Consider the following 27,917-nt stretch of genomic DNA (forward strand, 5'->3'; position numbering starts at 1 on the left):
TGGCCAACACAGCCTTCCGTGGATAGAGAGTACACAATCCCTCTGGACAGCCTGTTCCAGTGTTCAGTCTCTTGTATTTCAACTTGTGCTCAATTCCCCTTGTCTCACTGGATGCCACTGAGAAGAGCCTGGCTCTATCACCTCTACTCCTTCCCATCAGGAATTTATACACTCTGATAAGACCACCTGAGCGTTCTTTACTGCAGGCTGGACTGTCCCAGCTCTCTCAGCCTCTGCCTGTATGTTAGATACTCCAGCCATAATATTCCTCATGGCCTCTCTGTGGAATTAGTCCAGTAAGTCCTCATCTCTCCTGTACTGGGGATGCCAGCACCAGCTGTGGCACTGTGAATGTCCAATGAGTGCTGGTCAGAGGAGAAGCATCTCCGCCATCAAGCTGCTGGAGATGCTCTGCCTGGTGCAGCCCAGGAGGCTGCTGGCTGCCTTTGCCACAGGGATGCTGTGGTGGCTCACAGTCAGTGTGCGCCCCCAGGACCTCTGCAGCTTTGCTACTCTGAGATACAAGTGAAGCAAACGTGGTAGAACGAGGCATTATCTTTTACTAGGCCAACTCAGAACACTGGAAAAGGCAGACAAGAAGAATCCCAACAGAGAACAAAGTTAAAATGCCAGCAGTTGAGGAGATCAGAGGAAATAGTTGCTAATGAAATGAACAAATAATCAGTGGAACTGTCCCCAGCCAGTGCTGAAACAAACAGCCCAAATCTCATGGACTATCCAGGGACACCCAAGCGATCAGGGAAAGCTGCTGCAGCTTTACTGATAGGATTGCAAAGCTGAGAAACAGAAATCTTTATCCCCCAAGACAGAGCACATGGCTCCTAACCTGCCTAGATAAAATGCCCAATTATATATTGGATTGAGTTTTCACATTCAAGCCAAACAAAGGATCTCCTCCCTCACAAACCCACAGCATTGTCCATTCCCAGAGACAAGATCTTGTGCTTGGTGGAGCACTGCTCTCAGCTTTAAGGTACTTTCTGTGCTGCCTTTATTGATTCAGATTCCCCTAAAACAAGGAGTTAAATCTTACACTCAAACAGTGCTGCAGTATATCCTCCAGCACTGCTGCTTGCAGCTAAGCTAGTCCCACTGCCAGTGCCCAGATGCAAACATGAGTAAGGGAAGAGGGGGAGCAGCACATGAAGGGGAACAGCACAAGTGGAGCCATGTCCTGCTCTGAAGCTGGAAGGGTTCAACAGGGACTACTTGAGCCCACTCTGCCATGATCCACCACATTCTTACTGATGTTAACCAGTCTCTGGCAACCCCTCACTTTAGACAGAACCTGTCATCTGTTCTTAAAACAATGCACATGCATGGCTGTTGCTTTTAGTTTGTTACACCAAAGACAGCATAGCTTCAGATACACTTGTGAGCTGCTTAACCAGAAAAGGCTACACAAATTGTCTTCAAACTCCTTGGATGAACACACATTTACCAAGATTACAGTGTGCTTGCACAGGTGGGGATCTAGCCCTGTTGTAACTATTTCTTCAAGCCCTGTTTTAGCAGTGGTATTTAACTCCTACATAAATCAGATACAGATAAATATAATAAATAACAACTGAGATAATAGTGGATGATAATTTAATAATAAAACACATAACAAAAACTTTACTCAATTTAAAGACAGACACAGAGATATCCAACAGAGTAGCTACACCCAGGCATTGTTAGCAAGGTTCCCTCGACAAAGAAAGCAACCCCCACAGCAGGCTGCATCAAGAAGCACACAGTCAGCAGCAGAATGAGTGAATCTTCCACTTGTGTGAGCACATCCAGAGTGCTGAGGCCAGTTTTTGGCTCACCACTACCAGGAAGACATAGATACACTGGAGCATGGTCCAGCAAAAGCCACCAGAATGGTCAGGGTCTGGAGGAGTTGCTGAGAGAACAGGTGGGCAGCTCTAAGGAATCCATCACATAATGCTGATTAACTTCTACTAACTATTGACCTCACAAAGTACAATTTCAGACTGATTTCAAGCCCAGAAAATACTAGTGTTCCATTGCTGAGAAGCTGAAGTGCTCACAGTCAGTGTAAAACACATGAAGCAGCCCAGAGGCACGTGCAGGAAACATGCCTCTGCCACTCCTGTTTGGAGATCTAGGGGATCCCCTGGGCATCAGTCCAGAGGAACATCTGCAACTGGCTGAAATCAGTCAAAACCTGCCGTGCTGTTCTGTAAGGCTCTTTCCTGCCAGGTAAACAGTGACTAAATGCATCAGATTCTATACTGGCTTTGAAAATAACCAAGAAAATACGAGGGATTATTCCAACTTGCTCTCTCCAACTGAATACCATCCTAACCAGCATCATCACACAGACAGCCCATCAGAACCAAGAGGAGATAACTCTGAAACCACAAGTTTTGATAAATACAGCTGAACAACCACTGCCAGCAGGCATCAGCAAGATTGAATCCCACTGTAAATGTTCAAATGTGTGACCAGATGCTGGATTTTTTACTGCTCATGAACTCCAATAAGAAGCAATTTCTTCCATCCACTAGAGAGTTGAGCCAATCACGAGACAGCAAAGTAGTAGAGAGCAGATACATTCAGCCAAAAATTCTCTACATTTAGTGGAAATCAGATCCAGCTTGTAAGTTACTGGCAGGTGGATAAGACTCCCCTTGGTGTCACAGCAGCCACCATGCCCAGCACACCATGTTCAGCTCTCGTGTACTTCCCAGTGCTTAAACATGACTCTCACAGCTCCAGGTGTGACTCAGTGCTTGGGCAAGTCTATAGTTCTGCTTGCATTATAAATAATATCAGCATCCCAGACAACTGGGAAATTGTGGTTGCACTATAACAACACAGAAGGGTGAACTGTAAACCATGTGCACACACTCTAATGTAAAATTTCACCCTACTCTACCTGTCTTGTGCCAGGAACACAGGATTTGACACTCACTCACAAACTTGCCACAATCAAATCTCCTGCACAGCCCTTCACCGTTTCTCTTTACAGAGATTATGTGATGATTTGTACTTCCTAAGACCATTTTTCATTTCAATTGCTAGAAAATCCCTACCAGCTTGCCATTCAAAAGTATATACATGAAATGAGCAACAGATCCAGTGGAAACAGAGCTCTACCCTATAAACAGCAAGACCCTGTTAAATGCAGAGGTTCTGGCAGGGGATATTTACAAATAGCAGAAAGACTTGCTGAAGTTACAGAGTCTTTCTTTTTGTTTTCTAAACAACGCTCATTCTGTGTGGTAGGGACCTGCCCCTGGCAGTGCTTTCAACTTTCTGCTCAGCAGCACCTTGGAATGTTTCAATTAACCCTGAAGGAAACTGAACAAAGCTCAAGCAAACACTACAAGAGTCAGAGCTCCTGAAAAACTGTACAGCCAATATTTATGGATTTAAGGGTTGAAATCCCTGGAACTGCTGCTTACTCTTTCATTTTGCATGAGCTTCTCCACCTCTTCTCATGAAAACATGCTGATTTTTTCTCCTCTTGATAATCTTTCCAAAACACACATCATTAGCACTGCATACTTGGTGTTGGATCACAGAATATGCAACACTGCCTCTGACAATACTTTCCAAGAACAAAATAACAGGGTTTGGGGAAGAATTTGCTGTGTATCTACATTTTATTCCCTCCTCAAAGGCTTTATAAAGCATGGGATTTAGAAATAAACAGGTCTCTTCTACAAGTGCTCTGCATATGGAGCTACTGAGTTTCTCCACATACACTCCTGTATAAAGGATCACACTATTTCAAATGCTTTTAACCCCCCAAGCCCCTCCACAGCAATTTCCTCATGCCCACACGTTTCCTCCACCACCTCACATCCCACTCTCCTCTGCAAATTACACCTCACATAAACATTGCTGGGTTACTTGCAAGTGGCACATGTTCATTTCCTCCTCCCTTCCTAATGTAAATTTCTTTCCTAGAAAAATCTGCAGAAGGGACAGGAAAAGCAAAACAAGAGATCTTACCTTTTGATGGTCTTCTTTGTTTCGTTTGTAGAGAAGAGAACGTACCCATTACAGCACCCATTGCAAAAGCTACTTGTGAGTTTTTGGGGAGGATTTGTTTCGGGTAGGGGTGGGGGGTTTTCTCACTCCTTTCACCCCAACCCCCCACACCTCCAGCGAGTAAAATCTAGGTGAAATGCCCCCAAGAAGAAAATGAAACAGAGGAAGTCAAGAGAAGAAAGAAAGAAAAGAAGAAAGGAGGAGGGAAAGAGCGAAGCACTGCAGCTCAGCCTTCAGCAAGCGTTAAGCTTTCAGGGGGGTTTTTTTCTAAGTCAACACACATGCACTGACTCACAGCCGGCTGCACTGTTATTATTCAAAACAGCTCCCCATCAAAATTTAAATGCTAGGTAGATTCCCTCAGACCAGAGCTGGCAGCAGATGCATCAAAATATTTACTGGAGCACAGCCACATAAACACACAGGCTAATTCTTCCTCCCGTTCCCTTATGGCTCCAACCAGCAGCCTGTAGGTCTAGCGAGGGAGCATCAGTGCATCTCTTCCAGTGAATGCTAAACTGGAGTCCTGTAGGCATGCTGAGGGGCTCGAGGGGGAAGGCAGAGCTTTGGGCTGGCTACCAATTCGGAATGAATGGAAAGCGTCTGAGTGGGAACCGATAGTGAGCAGAGCATCAAAGCCCCAGCTGCGCAGGCTGCGTGCTCCTGCTAATTAAGAGTCTGACAGAAAGGTAGGAAGCAGGAATCTCTAACAGCCTTCTCAAGCACAAAAGTCAAGGGAAAAGAAGTGCAAGAGGGCAAAACAGAATTTCACCACAATCCTTCTCCTTTCCATCCTTTCTCAGGCACCAGAAGCATATGCAAGACAGTTATTCAGGACTTATTTTCCTGCAAAGTATATATGTGCACATCGCCTTTTAAAAGACATTAAAACAGCAACTGTTGAAACAAAAGTCTGCAAGCACCCAGTGCCTCAGAGGAGGCAGAACCATTCCCAGCATTTTATTTGGTTCTGGCATGTTTAAAAAAATCAGGTACACTTCTGTTTCTCAGCAACTGAACGAGCGAGTGCTCAGGTACTGGAAGAGTTAAACGTATCAAGGCAGCCGTCAGAACCAGAATTAATTTGCTATTTGCACAGGGTGGCTGAGATTAAGGCAGCATCTGTGCAAATATTGTATTTGTCTGAAGAAATTCCTTCTTACATCAGAGACCAAAACACCTTCTCTCAACAGGTTTCCCCAGCTCTCCTCTAACTTTGCAGTAAAGATTCCATCAAGCTCAGCTCCCAAAGCCCCCAGGATCAGATGCTGCACAGAATCCCTGTCCCTAGAGGTAAAGCCCTCTGTGAACTCTGCTCACACGCTGCCAGCAATGCTGTCTTTGCATGCACAGGTGTATTTGCATCCCTAGTGTATACCGACAAAGAGCTTTCAATTAGTTGCAAGGGGCATTACACAAAATCATTTGGGTGGTGGTTTTTTTTCCCCTCTTGTTTTACAGCTCAAAACACAGCAACTGAACATTTCCTGAGGAACATCTGAGGTAAGGTTCTGCTCAGATACCAAAGTCCTGAGCTGAACCATATCATATTTGCAGATAGATGCAAAGTTCTCAAGCCTTGGGGTACATGATGCTGCTGTGAGAAAAGCCTGTCCTGGCTTATGCAACACTTCTCCAGATTCCTTCCTTCAGGCTGGTCATGGCTTTGGTCCCCCAGCCCCTGGGCTAACAGGCTTTTCCAGCAGCCCAGATCCAACTGAAGGTCCCTCAGACTAAAGGTGATCTCCACCAGGCACTGGAAAGTTAGATGAGATTCTTAAGCTCTTTTTAATTTAAATATGAATCTCTATTTTATTAATACTGTGTTGGTGTTTACTCATTTAAATATTAGCTAGGCTACAGCAGCCATGTGGAAAATCACTGCTCTTGGTATGTGTGGACACAACAAAGGGCAAAGGGTGAGCAGAAGCTATGGTAGATGTGCTCTCTTGTAACAGTAGCTGCTTCACAGTTGCCAAGACTGAAAAATCAGTGGGTGAAGACGTACCTGGATATGCCACTTCTCATGCAAGCAGGGAGCAAAGAGAGATGATATGGCTTGTGTTCAGCAGGCTGGATTTGTACACCTTTTGCTACCTCAGTGACATATCACTACTGGATACAGGTGCTGTGACAGAGACTCTGTGGGTCTTGGGATAAGAGCCGTGCTCTTGTACCTGAGCAGTCAGCCCTGCCACCTCTGGACTCCTCCCCGTTGGCATCAAGACAGCTAAAAGCATCCTACCACCAAAACCAACAGCCACCAGCGGGATACTGTGCTCCACTGTCCTCTGCTCCCAGGCATGATGTTCCCAAGATGTCAAAAGTGGAAACCTCCTCAGCCCAGGCAAAGCTGTCACTAGAAGTCAATGAGTCACAGCTCCTGTCACATCACCCACTGCCGAAACCACACAGCGGTTGACTCAGGCACTGAAAAAACAGTGTTACACACCTGAGACATCCAAAGCAAATGGCTGCAAAGAACTACACAGATTATCATAGACTCACACAGTTGCTTAGGTTGGAAAAAACCTGTAAGATTGAGTCCAACCCAGCACTTCCACAGCCACCACTAAACCATGTCCCTCAGTGCCACATCTACACAGGTTGGAAATACCTCCAGGAACGGTGACTCAGTCACTTCCCTGGGCAGCCTGTGCCAGTGTTTAATAACCTTTCAGTGAAGAAATTTTTCCTAATATCCAATCTAAATCTCCACTGGTGAAATTTGAGGCAATTTCTTCTCATCCCATCACTTGTGACTTGGGAGAAGAGACTGACACCCACCTCTCTGTAATCTCTTTTCAGCTAAAAGCACTTAGAAGGTAGCTGGCTTCAGGATTTCTCCTGCCATCAGCTGGATCCCAGCCATGCAGAAGGAGCTTGGCCTTGGAGGAACAGATTAGGCTGCTTATATGGTGAGATAGCCTAGGAAAAAAAGTGATTTAAGGAAGATAAAACTGAGTCCCTGATGCTGTACTGCTGTTTACTTGAAATAGCATGGGATATGAAGGTGGAGGGCATGTGGGAACATTCATTTCTCTTTGAAACTTGAAAGAAAGATTTGTCATGGCTGGAAACAAGTATTGACAGATCCCTGTGGAATCATGGGGATAAATGGTTACATCCATTTGTTGTTTGTATGGCTCAACTAGACAAGAGTGGGGACACGACCACAGCTGTACCTGGGAAGATGAGCACAGAATCATAGATCACTGGTTCAAAAGCAGTCATTTTCTCTCACAGCCAAAAATTATCACCTCAGAGGGATGGAAGTAGCATAAACACGAGTGAACTGGGGTATTTACCACAGCAGGTGGCAATTCTCTTCCCGCAAATGACTTTTCAAATTGATCAGCCTAAGAGATATGACTTGAGATGTAACAAGTGTTGATGGTCACCTTCTGGCCCAGCAGCTGAATATTTTTCAGCACAGTTCCTTGAGAGGTAAGATGAAGACTAAGCTCTGACTGTGATGGTGAAATGCACAGTTCTAGCTGTGAAGGTACCTAAGCTAACATTCTGGGTTAAAGCTGTTAACAGAGGACCAAAAGCACCTCAGGGACAGAAGATCCCATATTGAGCCAGACTTTTCTGCAGCCCCCAGTATTGATTTGCAGTGCTCCAGAGCCCAGCCACTGCTTGTTTCCCAGCTGCACATCTCAGGGCTCTCACAGCATGAGCTACACAAAGCCAAAGGTACACAAGGCTTCACGATGTCTGTGCCATGCCTAAACCCACCAGCTTTCCCACACAAAAGTTTACCCAGCAGGCGACTTGTGTGACCACTCCAGCAGCCACTGTTAAGGAGTGGGATACATCTTCAGCTGGGGTGTCACATCATCAGATAGCTGATATTAAGTACAGGATGAAAACCTCCTGGGAGCAAGGCCAGAGGGGTTGGTACAGCTCTGCTCCCCGCTGCAGGATCAGATCCTCTTTCTGCTACAGCACAATTGGTGTGAAATGGAGCCAGACCACGTGTTTTATCTGAACTACACATTTCTGGTATTGTTGTGGGGATATCAGGAGATAGAGAGGAAGGCTGGTTTTTTTATCATGTAGAAATATGGACTGTTTCCAGGAGAAAACACCCTCCCCTAAGCACAGTATCTAGGGATGCAATCTCAGGTTTCTCAGCCCTCCTCTCCTACAAGGCAGAGCTGGCAGTGCCTGTCTGTAGGACTAGCGTGGGAATGCCTCACACATACCCAGATCTTCCAACTTAAGGTACTGGTGAAATTTATTCTCATGTTTGGGTTTTTTGCTCTCCCAAAGCACAGCAATGAGCATTTGCATCATAGGAACACAAATAAAACCTGAAAACTGCCTGCTTTTAGCAAGCCCTTGTCATTCCCTCTGTATCTATCAGCTTTGAGTGGTTGCAGCTAGGCTCTGCTTTAAAAAGTTGAAATAGAGCTGGAAGTGACTGATTATCCTTCTGAGTATTTCAGGAATGAGATGTAGCTGGTGTCAGGCAGAGTTTGTTTCTATGTGCTTAAGACTAAAGGAATTTCATTTTTCATATTGCAGTAGCTTTCAGGGAAACATTTTGCATTCACCTAACAAGAAGTGCTTCACTTGAGGACAGAGATGCCTTTCTGTTCACCTCAGCAGGAACTGCTTTTCTTCAGGCCAAATGTACACTGGGTCCTCCCAGGAAGCAACTGAGAGGATATGAGCAGCAGACTGGGAGCTAGGACGATGCCACACAAGCACAGACACAGAAATGCCAGGACTCCTGCTTTCAGCTCTGTCCCCTCAACTGTGGCCTGGTCAGATGTTTCTAAGTTGGGACACCAGCCCAGTTGCCACTCAGGGCTCTGGTATAAAACTGCCTCCAGCTGTGGTCACGAGTTGGGTCACCCCAGCAGCACAAATTGCTCCTGCCTTACTCTAGGCATGGATTCCTTCATGAGGGATGGCAGCCAGCAGGGAGCAGGAGATGTGGTTTTTGCATCACTTGCACATGCACTGATAGGGCAGCCCCTTTGCAGAAGCTGCCTGTGCACCATGAGAGCTGCCCACATGCTCCTTCTTGCCCTCTTTTCCATCTCTCTCAGATTTTTAAGGCAATTCCTGAGACGTGGCAATCTGGGGAGAGGTGAGGCAGGGAAGGAAGCAAAAGCAAGAAGGAAAACATTCCTTTTCTAAGAGAATGAAATGAGAGTTTCTGTTGCTTAGCAAATTTTTAACCAGTTGCTGTCCTCAGTTCTCTGCACTAGAACATCCTCTGTTAAGTGCTTTGCTTGACCCTAAGCCCAAAGCTCCACAGAAGACCTAGCAGCAGCTTGCCACAATCTGCCCAATTGCTTGCCTGGGTGAGGAGTTACAGAGAGCAAATCTACCCTGCAGTGCTGGAGCTCTCTAGACCTTGCCCTTCAGGTCATCTCAGTGCTGAAGCCCTAGGCAGCAGCACTCCACAGTCACAGACCAGCCAGGGAAATCCAAGGTGCAAAAGCATGGTAGGAAAGGGATAAAAATAGCTGAGCTCTGAAGAGGAAGAAATCATCAGCATCACAGCCATGTGCACAGAACCAGGGATGCTGCCATATCTCCTAAGTGCATCTGCCCCCCAGACTGAACCCACAGGACTCTGAGGAGGAGCAGAAAGGTGAGCATATCATTTTCTGTTGCAGCACTAGTCATCATTTTCCTTCTCTTTATTGATCTGCTGTTACTAAAACCAAAAATAATCATTAGTGTAACTGAAACATTAGCAGTATAACCAAACCAGTATATTAGAGGTGTGGTTCTTTACTACAAATATGTATTATTAACCTATTGAAATTGTCCCAGTTCAAAGCAGGGATGCAGAGTGCTAAGAAAAGTCCACCTACTGAACAAAAACAAACAGCCACTGCAAAGACCTACAGGGACAAACTGAGGTAGGGTGGGATAACCTGCTCTGCCACTGGAAACCAGCTTGGTCAGAGAGAGACCAGAATGAGATGGTTTCCCGTTGGGCTGTAAAAAGTATCTGGGGATCTTTGGAAGCCATCATTTTTATCCATGTAAGGACATATTGAGTCTTCCTATTCTAGATTTTCAGCAAGCCAGAATTCACCTCATATGGTTTTGTTTTCTCAGTGTCTGTGCTGTGGAAATGTTTCTTACAAAAACAAAAAAGCAACCACACATAGAAGCCTCAAGTCATCCTGGTTTTTTTTTTCCCCACTCACAAGCTATTATAATAAGCAGGGATGTTTTCATTAAGCAGGGATGTTTTCAAAGACATGTTTTGCCCTCTGTAAAGACAAGGTAGCAGAAGAAGAGCTATTAAAAGATTCATTACTGTATCTCTACAGGCCCAAAGCAAATTCTCACACTAAGCAGCTTTGCCAGATCTCAAGAGCTAGAGGTCCTCCCTTCCATTTGATGGAAATATATATTCCATTACATGAAAGCCAGAAAATAGGGATGCTGAAAAAGCAGATGGAATAGGTAAGGTTTAAAGCTTTGGGATCACCTTGATTTTCATGCAAATAAGGCAATGACACTATTAAAATACTGGAAAGCCACTTGCTTTCCAGTCTATAGCAAACACAACTATGCAAAACCAAGAGAAAATCATTAAATGGTCTCTTAATGCCCCCAAACAGGGAATAAAAAGCCAGGCATTGAGATCCGAGCGATAAGGGGTGATCCTTTCCTTCAACATCCCAAGACAATGGAACTGCCTTCTTGAAAATGCCAAACCATATCCCCACTGCAGCTGCACACAGGCATACATGGACATACACCTTTGTGGGCTTAAAGGAAATACAAAGAAAGAACAACAAGGTATTGTTTGGTCTATATGTGGCAGCATATTGAGAGCTGAGAATAAAACAACATCATTGTCTGCTGGTTCTTCTCTGTTACAGTAATAAAACAGAGCAGAACTTCACAGAGCAGACCTAATGTTTGCCCTAAGGATGTCACACTCAAAAATAGATAGCTGAGGACTCAGGAAGGGAATACTTCACATTTCTAGTGACAACTTCAAAATACGAGGTAGGTGCTGGTTTATATCTTCGGGTAGAATATTTCTTCTGTAAACAGGGAGACTGTTTCCAGATAAAATACTGAAAGAATAGGGGAGAGACAAAACCCAGGCAAAGTGCTCACCCAAAAGATGGCATGGAGAGATGCCTGATGGCAGGGATGCCACAGGAGGGTCGTCCTGGTACACTGCTGCCAGCAGGAGGGAGCAAACGCTGGCAGAAGGCAGCAGGAAGCTGTGCTGAACCCTGTAAAGGTGGCGAGAAACTTCAGCTAAGCAGAAGGCAAGAAATCCAGTAGAAGATCAGAAAAGATTGATGGCATTGGTGTGCCAAAACAAAAAGGGAGGTGGCAAACAACAGTGATGTGAATCCATCTGGTGAAGGGATGGAGCTGAGCAGACAAGAAGCAGGAATGAGAAACGGCTGTGCTGCTCCCCAAAACATGAGGAAAGTTTCCTGTGGCAAGGAAACTGTCCATAAAAGGTGGCATTTAGTGGTAGAGAGACAGAAAAACTGCAAGAATTTCCTAACAGCATCCATCTGGGAGGGGAAGAAGGACAGGTTCAGTCCAGGCTGTGAAGCCAGAGCTCGGAGGAAGAGCATGTCTGGCACTGCCAAGGACACCCAGGAGGAGGCTGCAGGCAGAGGAATTGGAAGCTGCAACCTTTTGTTCTCAGGATGCCATTCCAGCAATGCCTGAGGAGGAGAAAGCTCACATTTCAGTCATGAACACCATCTATTACCCCACCAAATCTGTTTGAACGCTGTGCCAAGTGATGCCTTGCCTTTCAAAATGATCTAATCCATACAAGAGAAACTTCTGGGATGGTTTAAAGCTGAAAAGCCTGGAAAATATTAGCCAGAGCCATCAGGCCTCTGAGAAGGCTGAGAAGCAGAACATCACTGCTGCACTGGGGCAAACCCACTAGAGTTCATGTCAACTGCAAAGTAGTGTCTGGATGTGAGTATCATGTTTTAAGGTATCTTTCTAAAGAGAATGAGATGAGAGTTTTTTAAGGGAATATTGGCAGCCAGTGATAACAGAAGATCCCCCAGCCTTTTCCCTTTGCAGGAAGAGAGGCTGGGGCAGAGGTGCTGCAGCACATCATGTTCCACATGCCCAACTGAGACTATCCGTGCAAGGGGAATACAATAACCCAGCTGCCACACAGGCATTTAGCCCCAGTCCCTGTGATGGCACTGACAGCAGCAATGGCAATGTCCACAAAATAGGCTCTTGACTGCTAAAGATGCTGCAGGGAACATCAAGCAGGAAACACCAAGTGTTCACTGAAACACAAGCAGGTCCACACACCAACCCAAAGCTCAGCAAACCACCTTCTTTTTTGGTCTTAAAACATGAAAGTTTCTGTCGCATCCACACTCCCTGTGAGCGTGACAAAGGGAGTGTACAGCTACGTTAACAGGCTCAGAGTGACATATGGTGACCAAACACAGAAAAACATCCTGGTTGTGTGTGTGGTGACAAGGACATCTCTCCCAACAGCTGGGACAGGCAGTGCTGGAGTGTGGCATGTACCTGCTCTCTTGCTCACATATCCAGTGTCAGCTCAGCACCTCCTGAACTTACAAACTAATCGAGCTGAGCGACAGGCAGGAATTCACTGGTGGTTTGTTCACAGAAGCCTTGAAGAGAACATGTCAAAACTACACAGAGAAGGTGAACAATAAGTGTCAATCCAGGTTAACAGCCAGTTTCCTTTCTGGTTTGTGAGAATGGTCAGAGAGGCCTCATTGAGAAAGAAAAAGCAAGTTTTAATTGTTCAGTATTTCCATGGATGGCTGATAAATTCACTCCAAACAATTCTACAGTCAATGAGTTTGCTTTAGGGAGGAGGACAGGGTAGAAAAGACCTTCAGCTGATCTTGGTTCTCCCCTTCCCTTTTGCTTTAGTGCACTTCAAAGAAAAGTGCCAAACTTAACACACATAATTCATGTCATTGAAGAGAGACACATACCATCAAGTAATTAACATAGAAAGGTAACCAGCTATTTTTGTTTCACAATTCACTTCTCACCATAAAATCTTTTCCAAGAGCAGCCATTAGATATCCCTAGATAAGTTCAGTTCAAGTCAAATCACAGCAGGTGAAAAATATGTTCAATAAGATGGTTTTCTGTTTGTACACTGGTCCTGTTTCATTCTGCATGTGCACATTGGGCATGGATGCTCCTCTGGCCAGGTCCTGCTAGAAGATCCTCTAGAAAAAGCACTACTTTTAGTTTTCTAGTCAATAATGGCATCACACTTTAACTGAAGTGACACACAACACCCATGGCATCATCTTCATAACTTTCAAAATAAGCATTACTTTCTCCATGAAGATGCAGAATTTGATTGGTTTGTTCTATGCTGTAATCTTTACTGCTGGAAAAAAACCCTGATAGGATTATTCCACTAAAATGTTTGCTGTTTGAAACTGGATAAAACAATGCATTAAAATGGAGATTAGCTTGGCAAGCTTCATTAAGATAAGGTAAGCACCAACAACTCCCAAACTCATAACACCCTGTGCAATAACAACAGTCAGGTTTATACCTCTCTGCATTTTCCTTCCTGCAGATGCACATTTGATGTCTGCCTGTACAACCTGCCTGCAATAAAGGTGCCCCACAGCACATTATCATCGGTCTAGCATATTGCCTGGGAATATTTTGGTTTGTTGTTAATGTGCATTGAAACTACACAACTTCTGTGCACAGTGGAGCAAAGTCTTTGCCGCAGCCTGGATGTAAACAGGCTTTGAAAGTAAGATGTGGTACCTGCCCTGAATACCCAACTAAAAACAGATTCTGTCTGATATCTCACTATAGCTGCAACAATCCCAGACAAAAACCAGCTTAGGAACAACTATCAGACGTGAGCAGGGCAGTAGTTTACCAGTATCTATGCAAGCAAGCACAGTGAATCACATCATCCCTATGGAAACCTCAAGGTCTGTGACACGTGCAATGAGTACTGGCTGCAGTTAACATGCTCTAGTCATTCACCAAATTAAACCAAAGACTAAATTGCACCAGAAAGATCATACCCCAGACTATATGTGCAAGTGAATGTAAAGGGAACAGGTTTGGGGGTGACTGAGAAAGTACTGTGACAGTGGGACCTTTAAACTGAAACCACCTCAGCACGGGACAGAATCAGGTTTGTTCTACAGTGGGTTTCACAAGAGAGGAAGAAACAAATTCATTCAGGTAGCTCCCAAGTGGTTAAAATCATTGATACTTTCAATAAATGTTTTGGGGCTTGATGGAATCTTGAAATCACAGTAGGAGACAACTTCCAATTTCCTTTGACCAAAGGAAAAGCAGGAGTCTGCTTGGAAAAGCAAAATGGTTTGGAAAAGAAAAATGGTTTGGAAAACATGTTTCTCGACCATCTAGCTTGTGATCTTGATTCAATTGCATTATGACATAGCAAAAGTAAAAGTACAAAGATATGTGAAAAATACACAAGTCCAGACACTCAAAAACCTTGGTGAATTGAGAGGCCTCTGCATTTTGCAGAGAGCCACCTGATTTGGAAATAACTGCAGTGTCCTTGTGATGCGTTTCTCTTGGCAGCACCAGGGAGTGTTTCCACCTGTAACTGTCTTAATCTATATGAGAGAATCCACGTTAAGGTGGCAGCAGATGCTTCCACTAAAAGGGACGTGTGCCATTCCCAGTGTGCTAGCTGGTGGACTCAATTATTGTTATTGTAATTATCACTTTTACCTTGATGCTGAAGTGCTCCCGAGATCATGTCATCACTGATAGTTATTTTCAGCTTCTGCCCATTACAACAATCCTAGTACAACTCTCTGGAGTTATCAACTCCTTAAAAACATTCCATTTCAATGGTAGAGTGGAGGGAGCTCTGAGAAACAATGGCACTATTTCCATTGCTGACAGCACAGTGGTGTGTGCAATCACCTCAGCTACAGCAAACTGACCCAAAACCCAAATGCAAATATTCAGGTCAGGATATCTATTTTATTTTTAATTTACCCACAGTCAAGGGTATCTCCAGAAAGATGCATCAACGTTGTTTGGAACATGGCACCTTTAAAGCAAGAGTAAACATGCCATGCTGGTGGAGAATGATTTCTCTCAGCTGCAGGGAAACAGTGTCCCTGCTGTGCTACCAGGGCCAAACTCTAAGCTGGAGAAATGATGAGCACACCATGCCACTGTGGAAACCTGGGTCCGTTTCACATCCACTCACAAGTCAAGCATTCCCACACCTCTTGCATAGCCCCTAAACAGAAGTATATGGACAAAAGATGTTTCTAAAGCAAACAGAATTAGTCTCTTGTCCATCAGGTGCTTTCCACACATGCAGAAAGTTGTACTGTAAGTTTTGGCTTTTTTTCTCTCCCTTCTATCAACCTCCAGAGCAAACCTTCAGTAGCCTGAGAAGTTGGCCCATACTAGGTTAGTGCAAGTAATCTCTAAAACTCTTGTTTGTCACAGGAGACTCATTTCAATACACAAAAACAGACACTAAGAGTGGGCACTAATCTTCTTTGGGCAAACCAAGTGCATCTGCAAACAGCAGATGCATCCTTAGCCAGCAGTTGTCTAACCTGTCTGGTGTTCTTGCCAGGTAGTCTGTGTTTCTTGTCTCTCTGCAGAGCAGCAGAGTGTAACTGGGAATGCCTCTCAATGAAAGCAAAGCTGCACAAGCCTCTGTCATAGCAGGGAGTGTACACTAGAGAGACAACTACAGCCCTGGCAATTTTCTCATGAAGCTGATGAATAACTTCTCATCAGGCACAGATCAGTAAATTCCAGTCAGTCTTTTGTTTACTTTCCAGAGCTCCTCCATTTGGCTTCTGCAGAAGACTTATTCCTTGGTTTAGATTTTATTCTTGCCAAAGGAATGACAGCAAAGAAATTAATAGCAAACTTACATGAAACAAATCTTCAGCAATCCTCTTTTGTGAGCTATAAAGATTGTCATCAAGATTTCATTAATCTAATGGAAAAAGCCCTGGCATAAGCCAGCCCTCAGGAATCTAAAAGATGCAGGTTGATTCAGAGCTGCAGTTGCTGGGTGCCCAGCCCCAGCAGTGGGCTTCACCTCTGCCTTTACCACCCAGGATCAACAGTTAATACAAGTTGCAAGGAAGTTTATGAATGAATGGGGTAGAGAGAGACAGGCAGGCACCAGCTTGAAGTTAAAACTGCAAACCCTAACTGGACAGACAAAGTATTATGCATGAGGTGATTTTCCCTAAGACATTCAGACTACAGTACCAGTTTAAAAGCTGAAACACATTATCTTGTCTCCTTATCTAGATGAGAAAGTCTAGTATTTTACTGCCCTTCCACAAGGAAAGATAAACCCAAAATTCACCCAACAGTACCAGAAAAAAAATGGGAATAAAGATTCCTTGCTCCTGATCTCTGTGGAGTCACTGCTGTAAGATCCAGCAGCAAACACACACAAATGAAGTACATGTTTTGTTTCTGCTGTGGCTCCTGAAGCACTCCAGGAACAGAAATCTGGGATGTATCTGACCACTTACAATAAAACTCCTACAAGGTTGCACTGATCTTTCCCAGTCTTCTTTATGGGTCTGACAATCTAATCCAAACAGGGTCTTGAAATAACTAGGAATTATTTACAATTACATAAGAAGGGGGAAAAAAAAACCCAAAGAAATCCTTGTTGCATGAGAGTTGGCCCAGTTCTACCAGACTGCATTTTGGTGAAAGTCACAATCAATTTCATAAACTGATGACATTTGAGAAGTATCACACAAAAGTTGAGAGCATTCTGAGGGGCTTTTTCATCATGACACTTCAACATTCACTCTAAATATACCTTTGTGGGTAACAAAACCATCTCTTAAGTCTCCTAGCTAGCTTTCTCCTTGCTGACATTTACATGAAGACTCAAATCTCATATTGAAGTTTAGATTGTGCTTTGCTAAATACTTGATACACTTCAACACGAACAGAGCCACTGTTCTAGCAACTGGATATAGAGAAACACATGTCCTTGCTCAGCTGTAGGTTTACCCTCTGAAACAGTTCTTGCACAGATGCTCATAGCACCAGACAGCGAAGGCACAGGTCTGCTGACAGGTTTAAATACCAACAGTGCTGTACAACACATATACATGGAGTTAGTCCCTGGTCTAAAATGTCTGAAGGAGTTGTCTGCAACTTTTAAGTTACATGAAAAGTTTAACCCAAGTAACCCAGGATCTGAATGATACAGAGATCCCAAGAACAGCTCTTACAGCGCTAAGCTGCTACAGAAGTGCTTGTGGCAGGGCTGAGCCTGACCTACTGCTGAAGGTCCCTGTGGGAAATAAGAGCCGAATCCAAAGAGACTTTTCCACTCATCTCTGTTTTGCATATCAGCTCAATGGGATAGAAGTTACAATGCTACATGACACATTTTGCAGCAGCCAGAAACGAAACAAGAGTAATGAAAAGCATTCCTCATCATCTCATTTCTTTTTGTGTTGGCAAATACTCAACCATCAACCGTCCTGGCTGCGGATCTCTGCTGGTTACAGAACTGATGCACCAGCCAGTGTTGAGGCTTCTGTTCTGGTTGTTATCCAGCCATTCAAAAACAATTTCTCTGTTATTTTTTTGATTACAAATATTGGTTAAAATTCTTTTTTATGCCTTCCTGTCAACAAGCAAAACAGCTGTGCCTTGCATTTCAATTGTGGCATCCCACAACCTTGCTTATGCTAATTGATACTGCATGTATTAACGAGGCATGGATTAGCATAACATCGGTACTCGCACGTGAAAATGACTGATGCAGACAGAAGCAAGACCAGCAGCAGCACGTGCATTTGAAGTTGTTTCATCAGTACACTCAGTTCAACACTAACAACATTAAAAGTGGGATTTCATATATAAAGTGTTCTGTGTCACAGATAAACCTGAAGAAAAGCTCGCTGCTTTGGTGGGTAGATGAGATGTGTAGAAAATCTCTTCCTTGCAAACAGTGACAGAAATTCCTGAGCAGTGAGGGTAGAGGCTAATCATTGCTGAGAAAGGCTGTTTTCCACAAAGAGCATCAGTGCCCTGTCCCTGCAAGATGCTGACCACAGCTCAGAAGCTGGTAAAGGAAGGGGTCAGGTTCTAGAAGGCAAACTCCAGAAGCAAAAAAAATTATTACATGTAGCAAACTTGAAACAATTTTAGATAAATTCTACTTGTGAATAAATGTCTCCATATTTCACATGCACCAATACCAAATTTTTCCTCATTTACTGATCAGCATCCTGACAATCACTCTCTATCTTGTGCTCAATCTAGAGGATGAAGCCTAATGCTAACTCATGGCCATACTACTGGCATTTATTATCCCTCAGCTGCACTCTGTATCCAAGGCCAGAGGGCAATAAAACTGGAATTCAACATGTACCAACAGCAGCTGAAAGAAGGAGTATGGGGTTGAGCTGTAGGGCATCACATTGGAGGATGAGCAAGATAAACAAAATCCCCAACAGGCTTGTTAAAGCCAGGCTTTGCCTTTGGTCTCTCCTAATCAGACTTGCCCACAGATGGTAACAGCACATTAGGTACTGAATGGGGGTGAGGAGAGTGAACATACCCAGGGAATGTAAGAAGAAAACAGGAAAGGAGGATTAAAAATATTTGCTTTTGAAATGATTTGATTCTTGGCCCACTTCAAGTTGATGAAGCATCACTTCAGGGACTTGTGTTCCTGGAGCACCAGGAAGCACCACAGGCTCAGTACCTTTTGGCTGATCTCGGATGAGCACCATTTCCTCCAGCATTTCTTCTCCTCCTCATGGTAAGGTTCTATCTTTCCAGCATCTGACCTCTACCTTGCCAGGTGCTCACAGAGGTTGTGAATTCATCAAATCCCTCTAAGAAATAGCTGATGCTTTTGTCAATAAATTGCTTCTTGAAATCCTGCTGAATTTTTCAGTGACTTCTTGAAATTTTTCAGGCACTAAAGGAAGCAGTTCTTAAACTTTTTCTGCAAACCTCTTTGCTCCCTTCAGCTTTGCTTTGCAGTCTTCTCATACCTGGCACTCCACCTTGTTCTTTGATCTTCTTTTGTAATTATATCTGATGCCTTCACTCACCCAAAACCTTTCTGAGGCTGTTTTGGGAGGCGAAGAAATTGAAGTATTACCAGGCAGAGGCATTTCAGTTTGCAGTGAGTGCATCATTGACCAGCAGTAATACTGTAACAGGGCTTATTTTCCCTCCTGATTGCATGTGTAATCAAATATTCACTCTCACTTTCTGTTTAATGACAGAGACTCCAAAGAATTTGAAGTGCTATTTTGGTTGTAGTATCTTCTAATTGTTTCCCTAAGGAGGGGGAAACACTTGACCTAGATGTATCATGGCTTCATCGCTACTTTGAGGTGGGTAATGAGCAACTTCAGATGTACCACAATTAATACTTCCTTTTCATTTTTGTGCCATTAATGTAATTTTCCTACAGCCTAGTGAAGGGCTGTAGCCTACATTTATTCCATCACTGGTGAGCTATTGAACAACTCAGCACAACAGACCAACATAACTTGTCTGTAGTGGAGTTTATCGCTGACTTCATTGAAAAACATATGAACTTGTTAATTATGAGTTAAACACCATTCCATGAGAGCATGAGCAAGTAAATAACAGGCAGGACTTTGCTTTTTTCACACAACAAAGCCTGTCACTTTATGGATAACAAAACCACATGTATATCTGGGATAATCTGTCACAAAATGAACACCACTTCATTTTACCCCAAAAAGCCTCAGGTAATGACTATGCTAGATTAGGCAGGTTTTCTCTCCTATCCTTTTGACTTTATGGCATCAGCTTTAAGGCAGATAACAATCTTTTTAGCTTATTAAATAGTAATGGATACAGAAAAGGTCAGGACAGCTTCTAGGAGAACCACTCAGGTGCTCGCAAGGGGAATGGAACTGCCATGCTTTTCTACAACTAGACTAATCACATCTCAGAGTACAATGTAGAGTGCTTTACCTAAGCAAAGAAACCTGGAAATTCATCAATTCTGCTAGCCACAAAAGGTGGGCAATCCAAAACTTATCATCTGGTCATATTAGAGACACTGGACAGCACAATTGGCTTGAGTATACAACATAATTTTGTGGCTGAGATATTAAGAGAAACCATCTCTCTGACTTAGACAAGGACTCTCAGAAATGTGCTGTGGTTTTCCTTACTGACATTACTGCATCTCAAGCTTCTTAGAATTCTTCAGTAAAATGTACCACTTTTGTACAGCTGATGGTAGGACACCTTTCAAAGTGAGTCATATCTGCAAATTAACCCACTCTGTGAATTTAGCTAGTATTAAGAAAGATCACCTGAGTTACTTCTACTACTAACATCTTATGAATAAATGTCCTGGCATGGTTACTTGATTTCTGAACTTCAGTCCATGCTGGTACAAGGTGCAGAAGTGCTGTGCACATACACTTGGTACTTTTCTCCAGAAACAGTAGCATAGAATATTACTGGGTCAGATATATTTCTCTCAAAATATCTTTCAACAGAAAACAAACCACTCAAGAACCAGAATCACAATGGTATCAGCTGCAGCATCTGCATTTGGTATTATACCTCAGTGTGAAAACTCCACAGAAAAGCTCACACTATGCACCCCATTTATTGTTCATGAAGGTTCTTTGCTGAAGCTTCTCTGTCCTCGTGGCAGTTATTTTCATGTGAGCTGACCAGCACTTTTTAATGTGCTTCAGAAACACAGCAGTAGCAGAGGCAGTGCAACCACAGCACGCCCACAGCCTGGCTGCAAACAGCAGCCACAGCTCTGCTAAAGACATTTCTTTCCTGTATCCCTTCTCCCCCAAAACCACGTTTCCTTTTTGGCAGTGAATAGTTCTGCAGAGCTATCAGAGGTCTAACATGAAGACACTGCATGGGGACAGCCCTGGGCTCTGGTGCTCAGTGGGAACATTATTTTTATGTGGCTTCTTCTCTGTGATTATCAAAATGTCAGCTCAAAATTGCATGGCAGAATTTCAATTGGTTTTAGTTCTGTGGAAGATGATTGTGGCTTTTCAAAAGTTCACTTGATATCAAAACAGCCTAGAAAGAGCAAATGTAATTAAAATCTTCCAGGAATATTGTGGTTGATTAGAAGTTTAATCACCACAAGTCTGTGAAGGAAACTGAAAATACCACCTCCACTGCCATCGGAAAAACATCTCAGCTGCTCCTGGCACATACAGCCAGCTCTTGATTTGGTAATGTCTGTATTTTTATAGGTCTCTTACTGTTATAAGCATATGGAGATTTTACCATCTGCCCATAAGAACACCACAGAGCACAAGAAATGAGATATGCATAACTTCAAACATTGATGTATTTCCACAGCAACACTCATCAAGCATTTGTGCTCCAAAAGTTTTCCACTCATATAGAAACTTCACCCCATAGCTGATGCTGCCTGAGCCACAAGTTTGCAATCAGGCAGCATCAGATTTATCTATTGCATAGGCTCTTCTCTAATCGTGACAGTGAAAGGTAAATGCATGGACCTCTCTGGATCAGCATTGTTTTCAAGTTATGTAGGAATGTTTCTAGTAAAGTAGTTCTGAAACCAGAAATAAAACTTACTGGAAAGGAAGGAAAACCCAAGCAGTCATTGCACCACTCGAGTGTCAGCTCACAAAGCTCCATGTGTAGTACACGCAGGAAGCAGAGGGAGATCAAAGTCATGTCAGACTATATCATACAACTGTTCTAACAACCCAGGTTTCAGGTTTTCCCCCTGATTTTTGTGTGAGCTTGCAGAGTGGGAGCGTTGCTTTGCAATATCTGAAAGTTACTAAGGATAAAACAGGTTCTCTGTTGCCTTTATGTCCTGAATGATGAAGGAAGACTGACTGACAAAACCAGAAGTGTCATTTTTAAGCAGTTCCATCTGTGCTTGTGCTCTGAAAGTTTCACAATAGGTGTTTTCAGTGTTGACATTTTCTTTTTCAGAAAGCTTTTCTTTTAACCTGCTGTTTATAGATATTGTTAATATCCATATTAATACTCCCACTCTCCCATACCCTTTATTTTGTAAACCAGAAGCTCCATTTTTCAAAGCAGTATATTTACTACTTGGGAAAGTGTTTCATCACAGCATGCTCACAATTCTACATTAGTCATAAGCTTTATCAGCTGTTTGCCACTTCTGCTTGTGTATATCAGCTCAGAAGAGATTTACTGGCACGTCAGTGAACACAGGCCATAAAATAATGGGAAAAGCAACCTTGTGATAAACCCCAATGATAAATTTTACTTTTGATGGTCACCAGCAGCAAATGCAAATTGTTACTAGGTCCTATTTGGGCTGTTTAGGTGTCTGTAATGCTCTTGGTCTTTGTACTAATAAAATTAATGTTTTAATAAGTACAGTCATTGGGCGTTTTCTGTTGTATCCATGGACAGGACAAGGAGTGATGGAAAGAAGCTGGAACACAAAAAGTTCCAGTTAAACATCAGGAAAAGCTATTTCAGTGCTGAAGTGAGGGAGCCCTTGCCCAGGCTGCCCAGGGAGTGTGGGGAGGCTCCTTGGGAGGTTTCCAAACTCACCTGGACACGTTCCTGTGCCCCCTGATCTAGGTGGGACCTAGATGATCACTAAAGATCCCTTCCAATCCCCACCATGATTCTGTGAAAGCAGTAATGCCTGCTCTGACACTTGACACCAAGTGGAGCAGAAGAAAGTTTACCATCTTGAGGATTGAGAAGAGGGAGGATTGGAAAGCAGAAAAATACACTTTAACAGTTTGGGGGGGAAAAAAATCCCAGGGCTATTCTGAGGGTAATACTTCAACTCACAGGTAACAGGAGAAACTGCTTATGAGAGAATATCTACCATAATTCTGCAGCCTTAGCTCCACATTGCAGTGAACCTATATACACACAGTGAACTTCACAGTAATTAAGTCTGGCTTTACATTGGGCTGGAAGCATGGAGGTGAGTGCTGATCTTTTCTGTAGAGCTGCAGGAAAGAGAAGTATTTATTAAAAATAGTTCCCTAATGAAAGAAAAATCAATAACTGATGGCACTCTGCAATAAACTATGAAACCAGTGTTGCTTTTTGACAGACTGGGAGACACAAACTTTGTCTGCAGCCTTGGCTTAAACAGTAAAGCCAAACCCCCACAATTTGTTGCCAAGTTTGGTGTCATTGCCTTTTAAAAGATGGGAAACTTGAGAAAGATGGCAAATAGAAACTAAACAAGCACCTGCCCCTTGGTGTGCTCCTTGCACCAGGGCAGGACAAGCCATAGTTTAAAAGAAGCAAATGTCCTGCTTAGAAAAGGGTGTTTTCAGAGTCAGGTCCCAGAATTGCAGTGGTATTTTCATGGCCATAACATACAGAAATAGAACATTTGATCTTCAGTGAGATATCCAGTGACAGCGTTTCTACCTCCACGTTTCTTCCTCCCTCTTCAGTGTTATATGTGATCATCTTCCATTAGAAATATTAATTTTCTCTCTTATTGGTGGTTTTTTTTTCTCTCTCTCCTAAAATGAACTCTTTCTTAGTCCCTATTACACTCATTCTTTTCTAAAGGCCATTGATGCCTTTCAAATTTCTCTCTCTTCACTGGTGTCCCAGTGCCTCTCCATTTAGTACCATCTGCAAATTTCATTACTGTCCTGTTCAACGCCTCTTCCCAATCAGCAATGAGCTTGAATCAAGTCCTGCAATTGATTCTGGCACCTCTCCACCAGAAGCCTTCCCCACATCAATGCACTGCCTTTGTGCAAACTCTTTCAGGCAGCTGCCAGTCCACGTGGCCGTGGTCTTATTTAAACCAACCGGGACTTTTCTCTTTTTCAAATGGAAATCTGAAGGAGGAAATATCAACTGAGTTATTAAAATCCAAATATATCACATTAGGTGCACTCTCCTAATCCACTGTGAAGCAGTTACAGCGATAATTAAGTGGAAGTAAATTGGTCAAGATCATTATAGATAGAACCTCAAGCCAGAGCCCTGGGGAGCTGTTAAAGCAGGTACCTGAATGTTTGAAAAATGCAATGCAATCCAGTTAAACTCCTTCAACAGCAATCACATAATCAGCCATGCTAGACTAATTATCATTTAATATACAAGGGGGGAAAAAAAAAAGAGGGAGACAAATAGTTAGACTGCCATGTAAAGAGCCAAGGTGAAGCTGGGAGAGCTATTCCTCTGGTTCAAGCAGCGGGCACGGCAGCCTGAGGAGAGTTGGCTACTAGATGGGCTTTAATGGTGGAAAGCCCAGATGAAGTAACCTACTTGTAAGTCAGTCCAAGATTTGGAGCCATTTGTCATTGTCTGGAAAATCACTGTTTGACCCTGAGCACTTCATTTCATCCCTTCAGGGCTCATTTGCATCCCAGTTGTTTAACATGTTACAGGTTGCAATGCTTGATGATGGAATTCAGCTCTTTATTGATGTGTGACACACAGGCTCTGAGTTCACCAGGCAGTGAGCAAAACCAACTTAGGCTGCACCAAACTGAGACCTGAAAAGGTATCAGTGTTGGCACACCATGCACAGAAGCACAGTTTCTGCTAGAAGCAGGCAGTTCTGTTGCTTGACAAACGAGAGGGGATAGTCTGAGGGAATGTGGCTCTGGGAAGCCAGATGACTGCAAGGCTCGTGTTTAACAGCTGCCTTCACCTGTCCTCATGATGCAGCAATGGATTTCTGGGAAGTGCAATATGAGCACAAGTCTTCAGGTATTTAAAAGTGGCTCCTTATGATTGACACCCCAAAATATTTAACAGAAATCTTCCAAAACAGGGGAATTCCCAAAACATGAAGCTAAAACACCAAACCAACAGTATTGTGAGCCTCACAGCCAAAACACACTGCAAAGGGAAACGCTCCTACCACACACAATGTTCCTGACTTGAGACACTGACTTTGAACTCCCTCAAGTTCTGCATTGCCCCACTGTGCAACAAGCACTTAATAAATGTTATTTTAGAACTCTCTGCTTGTTTTCAGCACTTGGAAAAGCACATCTTGCTCTAATGGGGTCTGCTTTCACTCAGAGATAGCACTTAGGGAAAAGGTGAAAAGCACTGAATACTACTTATCAAACAATACCTAAAGAGAAGCAGTATTCAGGTTGTCAAGCTATGCCAAAGAGCACTGATTTTGCATGGGCTTCCTCAGAAGCTGGACTTAGGTTTTGAAACACATCACTATGCATCCTATGCTGGTATTAGTAGAGTCTTAAAACCATCTGACTTCAGGGAAGACTTAAAGCCAGTTGCTTGTATTAATCAGTTTAAGACCTGACTTGGGTGCAGTCCAGGCTTCTATTATTTACTACTGACATATGCTTAGTTGAATTTTTGCTAACATTTCTGCCTGATTCATCAGGCTCTAACCAGAATACTAAATACAAGCCATTACATTTATTTTGACTTGACTAGATTGTCTTAATTATTAAGAATTCTATTTAGATTAATACAAGGAAATCTCTTGACATACATTGCCTGGCAGCACTGAAAAGATTACAGGAAATAAGTGTGTGTAAGAAGGCTTCTCTTTGAAGCACAGGATTTGGGTAGAGACAGCAGGAGCAGTGTGTGTTGGGCAAGCTTCACGTTCCACTGCTCAGGCATGTATTAAAACCACAAGGCTCAAATATCTTACATGTGAGCTCAAGTGACTGCAAAATGACAGCGTTGCCATCGTACTGCCAGTCTAACAGTGCCTTTTCCTCTCAACAAACACTGGGCAACGTTGGCTAGGTCAGGAAGGATGGGTGGCTTTCCCTCAGACAACAATTCTAACGGTGCTTCTCAGGAAGGATCCCAGGGAGTATCATCACAGTCCTTGGTATGGATATTCTTTGTCTTCCCCTCACTCCCATGCACATTTTCAGTAGACAGCTGCTCACAAGAGCCACCTTGCTCTTAACCCAGTAGCCACAAATGGGCTGCAGTCCCCTGCAGCTCACCTCACCTCGCGAGCTTTGTGTCAGAAGAACAAATAGCTTTTCATGGCTGCTCTGAAAATAAGTGAGGCAAGCTGCTATCACAGATGCAAGAAAGCAAGTTTCAGATAGGAAGTCCCTCAACAAGAAGCTCTCAATCTCTGACCACCAGCTCAGATGCTGGCAGTGACTCATAATCACCCATGAGCAAGCTCAGAGACTATTTGTGTCTAGAGAAATTCAAAAGTGGAGATAATTTATTTCCCAACAGAATCACGTCAAAAGCTTGTTAAAAACTTTATGATATTTTAAATCAAGAATGAAAAATGTCCTCTGGGCCAGCTGGCATTTTTGTCTGAAAGCAGCTTTAGTGGAGAAGCTCCCTTGAGGTTCTTCATGTTGTTTAAATTGGATGCACGATACAAGTGATCTTTTTCTAAACCCACACGATGGTACAAATTTTGCCCAGTAAGATATATTAAAGATCTCTTTCTGTACTGTGAACACTAACCTCTGTTGCTAGGCTCTAAACATCTCACTCCCATTCTCCTCTAAAGTCTTGTGGGATCAATCTTTTAGCCAAAGTTACAGGAGATGTGTCCCTTTTCTGCAAAACATCCCTCGCTGGAGCTGGGATGATATCCCACTGTTTAGATTTGAACTATACTGGCTTGAACATCAGGACAACAAAGAACCAATGTGGTACCTGGGAGGAAGTCAAACAGGCACTGGGAACTGTGGTCTCTCTCATATCATCTGCTGCTGGGTGTCTCTGCCAACTGTCAGCACCCACAGATTTCTGCCCATGGGTGTCAGAGATCCTTGCCTGGGTGGTGGGGTGACCTGCACAAACCCACCCCATCAGCCTCCCCTCAGGACACACTCCCTCCCCTCCAACAGGCACCAGGGACCTCCACCGGCTCATCACTGTAACTGCACTGCAGGTGATGCACTTTCATTATAACATGTTTCTTTCTGCAGTACAACTATCCCAGCACCTTGATGGAACAAAATAGTATCAAACCCAATTAACTTCTTTAACAATTCAGCCTCTTGGTATTTGTTAACCTAACAGAGGGTTGCATATATTAATAATATTAAAGGTCACTTGATATAAAACTTATTTAAAGTTAGAGCATCACATATAGTCCCTGAGCACTTCAGGTGAGCTGAACTCTCAACTGCATTTCTTACAGCCCCAGCACATCCAAAACACAAGGGATACCATTGCCTCAAAGTACCATGCTGTTTATTGGATACTGAAGATCAACTTCTAAAACCAACATTCTTGTTTCTTCCCTGCTCTGCTACCCCAATCAAGGGTTTCTTAAGTGTTCATTAAAACGCTGATCTTCAGCTTCACAGGTAGAACATCTCCTGTGCCTATGTGTTTTAATAGTTTTTGTCTACAGCAGAAAGAGACTGGCACTCTGAAGTTGTTTACAAGACATCCCTGTTTTTACACTGCTCCAGGGATAAAGAAATAGAACCCAAAACACACATTAAATCCACCAATCACTGAAAAAGTATACCACAAAAGCTTCAGAAAGTATTGAGAACTCATAGTGTACAGCACACACCTCGCTGCTGAAATCGTGTGCATGAGGCAGAGCTTTGGAAAACTATCAGTATTTCTTCCTAAAAGCCCTTCCATAGTTGAAAATTAAAATATTAGCATGGGAAAATTCTTATCCCTAAGCCAAGCTCAAGGTATGTGAATCAAGCACAGAGAGCTGTTACGTGGCTTAGGCAGGCGGTGGGAGGGCAGCTGAACATGTTTCTCTTCTATCTGCTTTTTCTTTCTCTAATTAAACACTTCAGATGTGTGTAGAGATGTCACTTGGCTCCCACGCCAAGGCAGGCTCTGTGTGGCTCTGGGCTATTTCTGTTATTATTCCAAGGCAGCTTCCTCACGTCAGTTTGCTCGGTACTTTTTCCACTCCTCACAAAGACTTT

At 43.4% G+C, this 27,917-nt stretch overlaps 1 protein-coding gene across 5 annotated transcripts in view; it reads right to left on the minus strand.

Moving 5' to 3' along the window:
- KCNIP1 (potassium voltage-gated channel interacting protein 1) overlaps positions 1 to 27,917 on the minus strand; it is a 349,864-nt gene that overhangs the window by 218,803 nt on the left and 103,144 nt on the right. For 2 of the 5 annotated variants that reach the window (XM_062002329.1, XM_062002327.1), the window contains exon 1: positions 3,991 to 4,051. The exons of 2 other annotated variants lie outside the window; for them this stretch is intronic. In XM_062002329.1, the coding sequence (XP_061858313.1) occupies positions 3,991 to 4,051 (61 nt within the window). Of the gene's footprint in view, positions 1 to 3,978; positions 4,052 to 27,917 lie in introns of those variants that run through there. One more of the 5 variants, XM_062002325.1, reaches the window with a different exon arrangement.

Source organism: Colius striatus, chromosome 9 (genome assembly GCF_028858725.1).
Source record: "Colius striatus isolate bColStr4 chromosome 9, bColStr4.1.hap1, whole genome shotgun sequence".
NCBI lineage: Eukaryota > Metazoa > Chordata > Aves > Coliiformes > Coliidae > Colius > Colius striatus.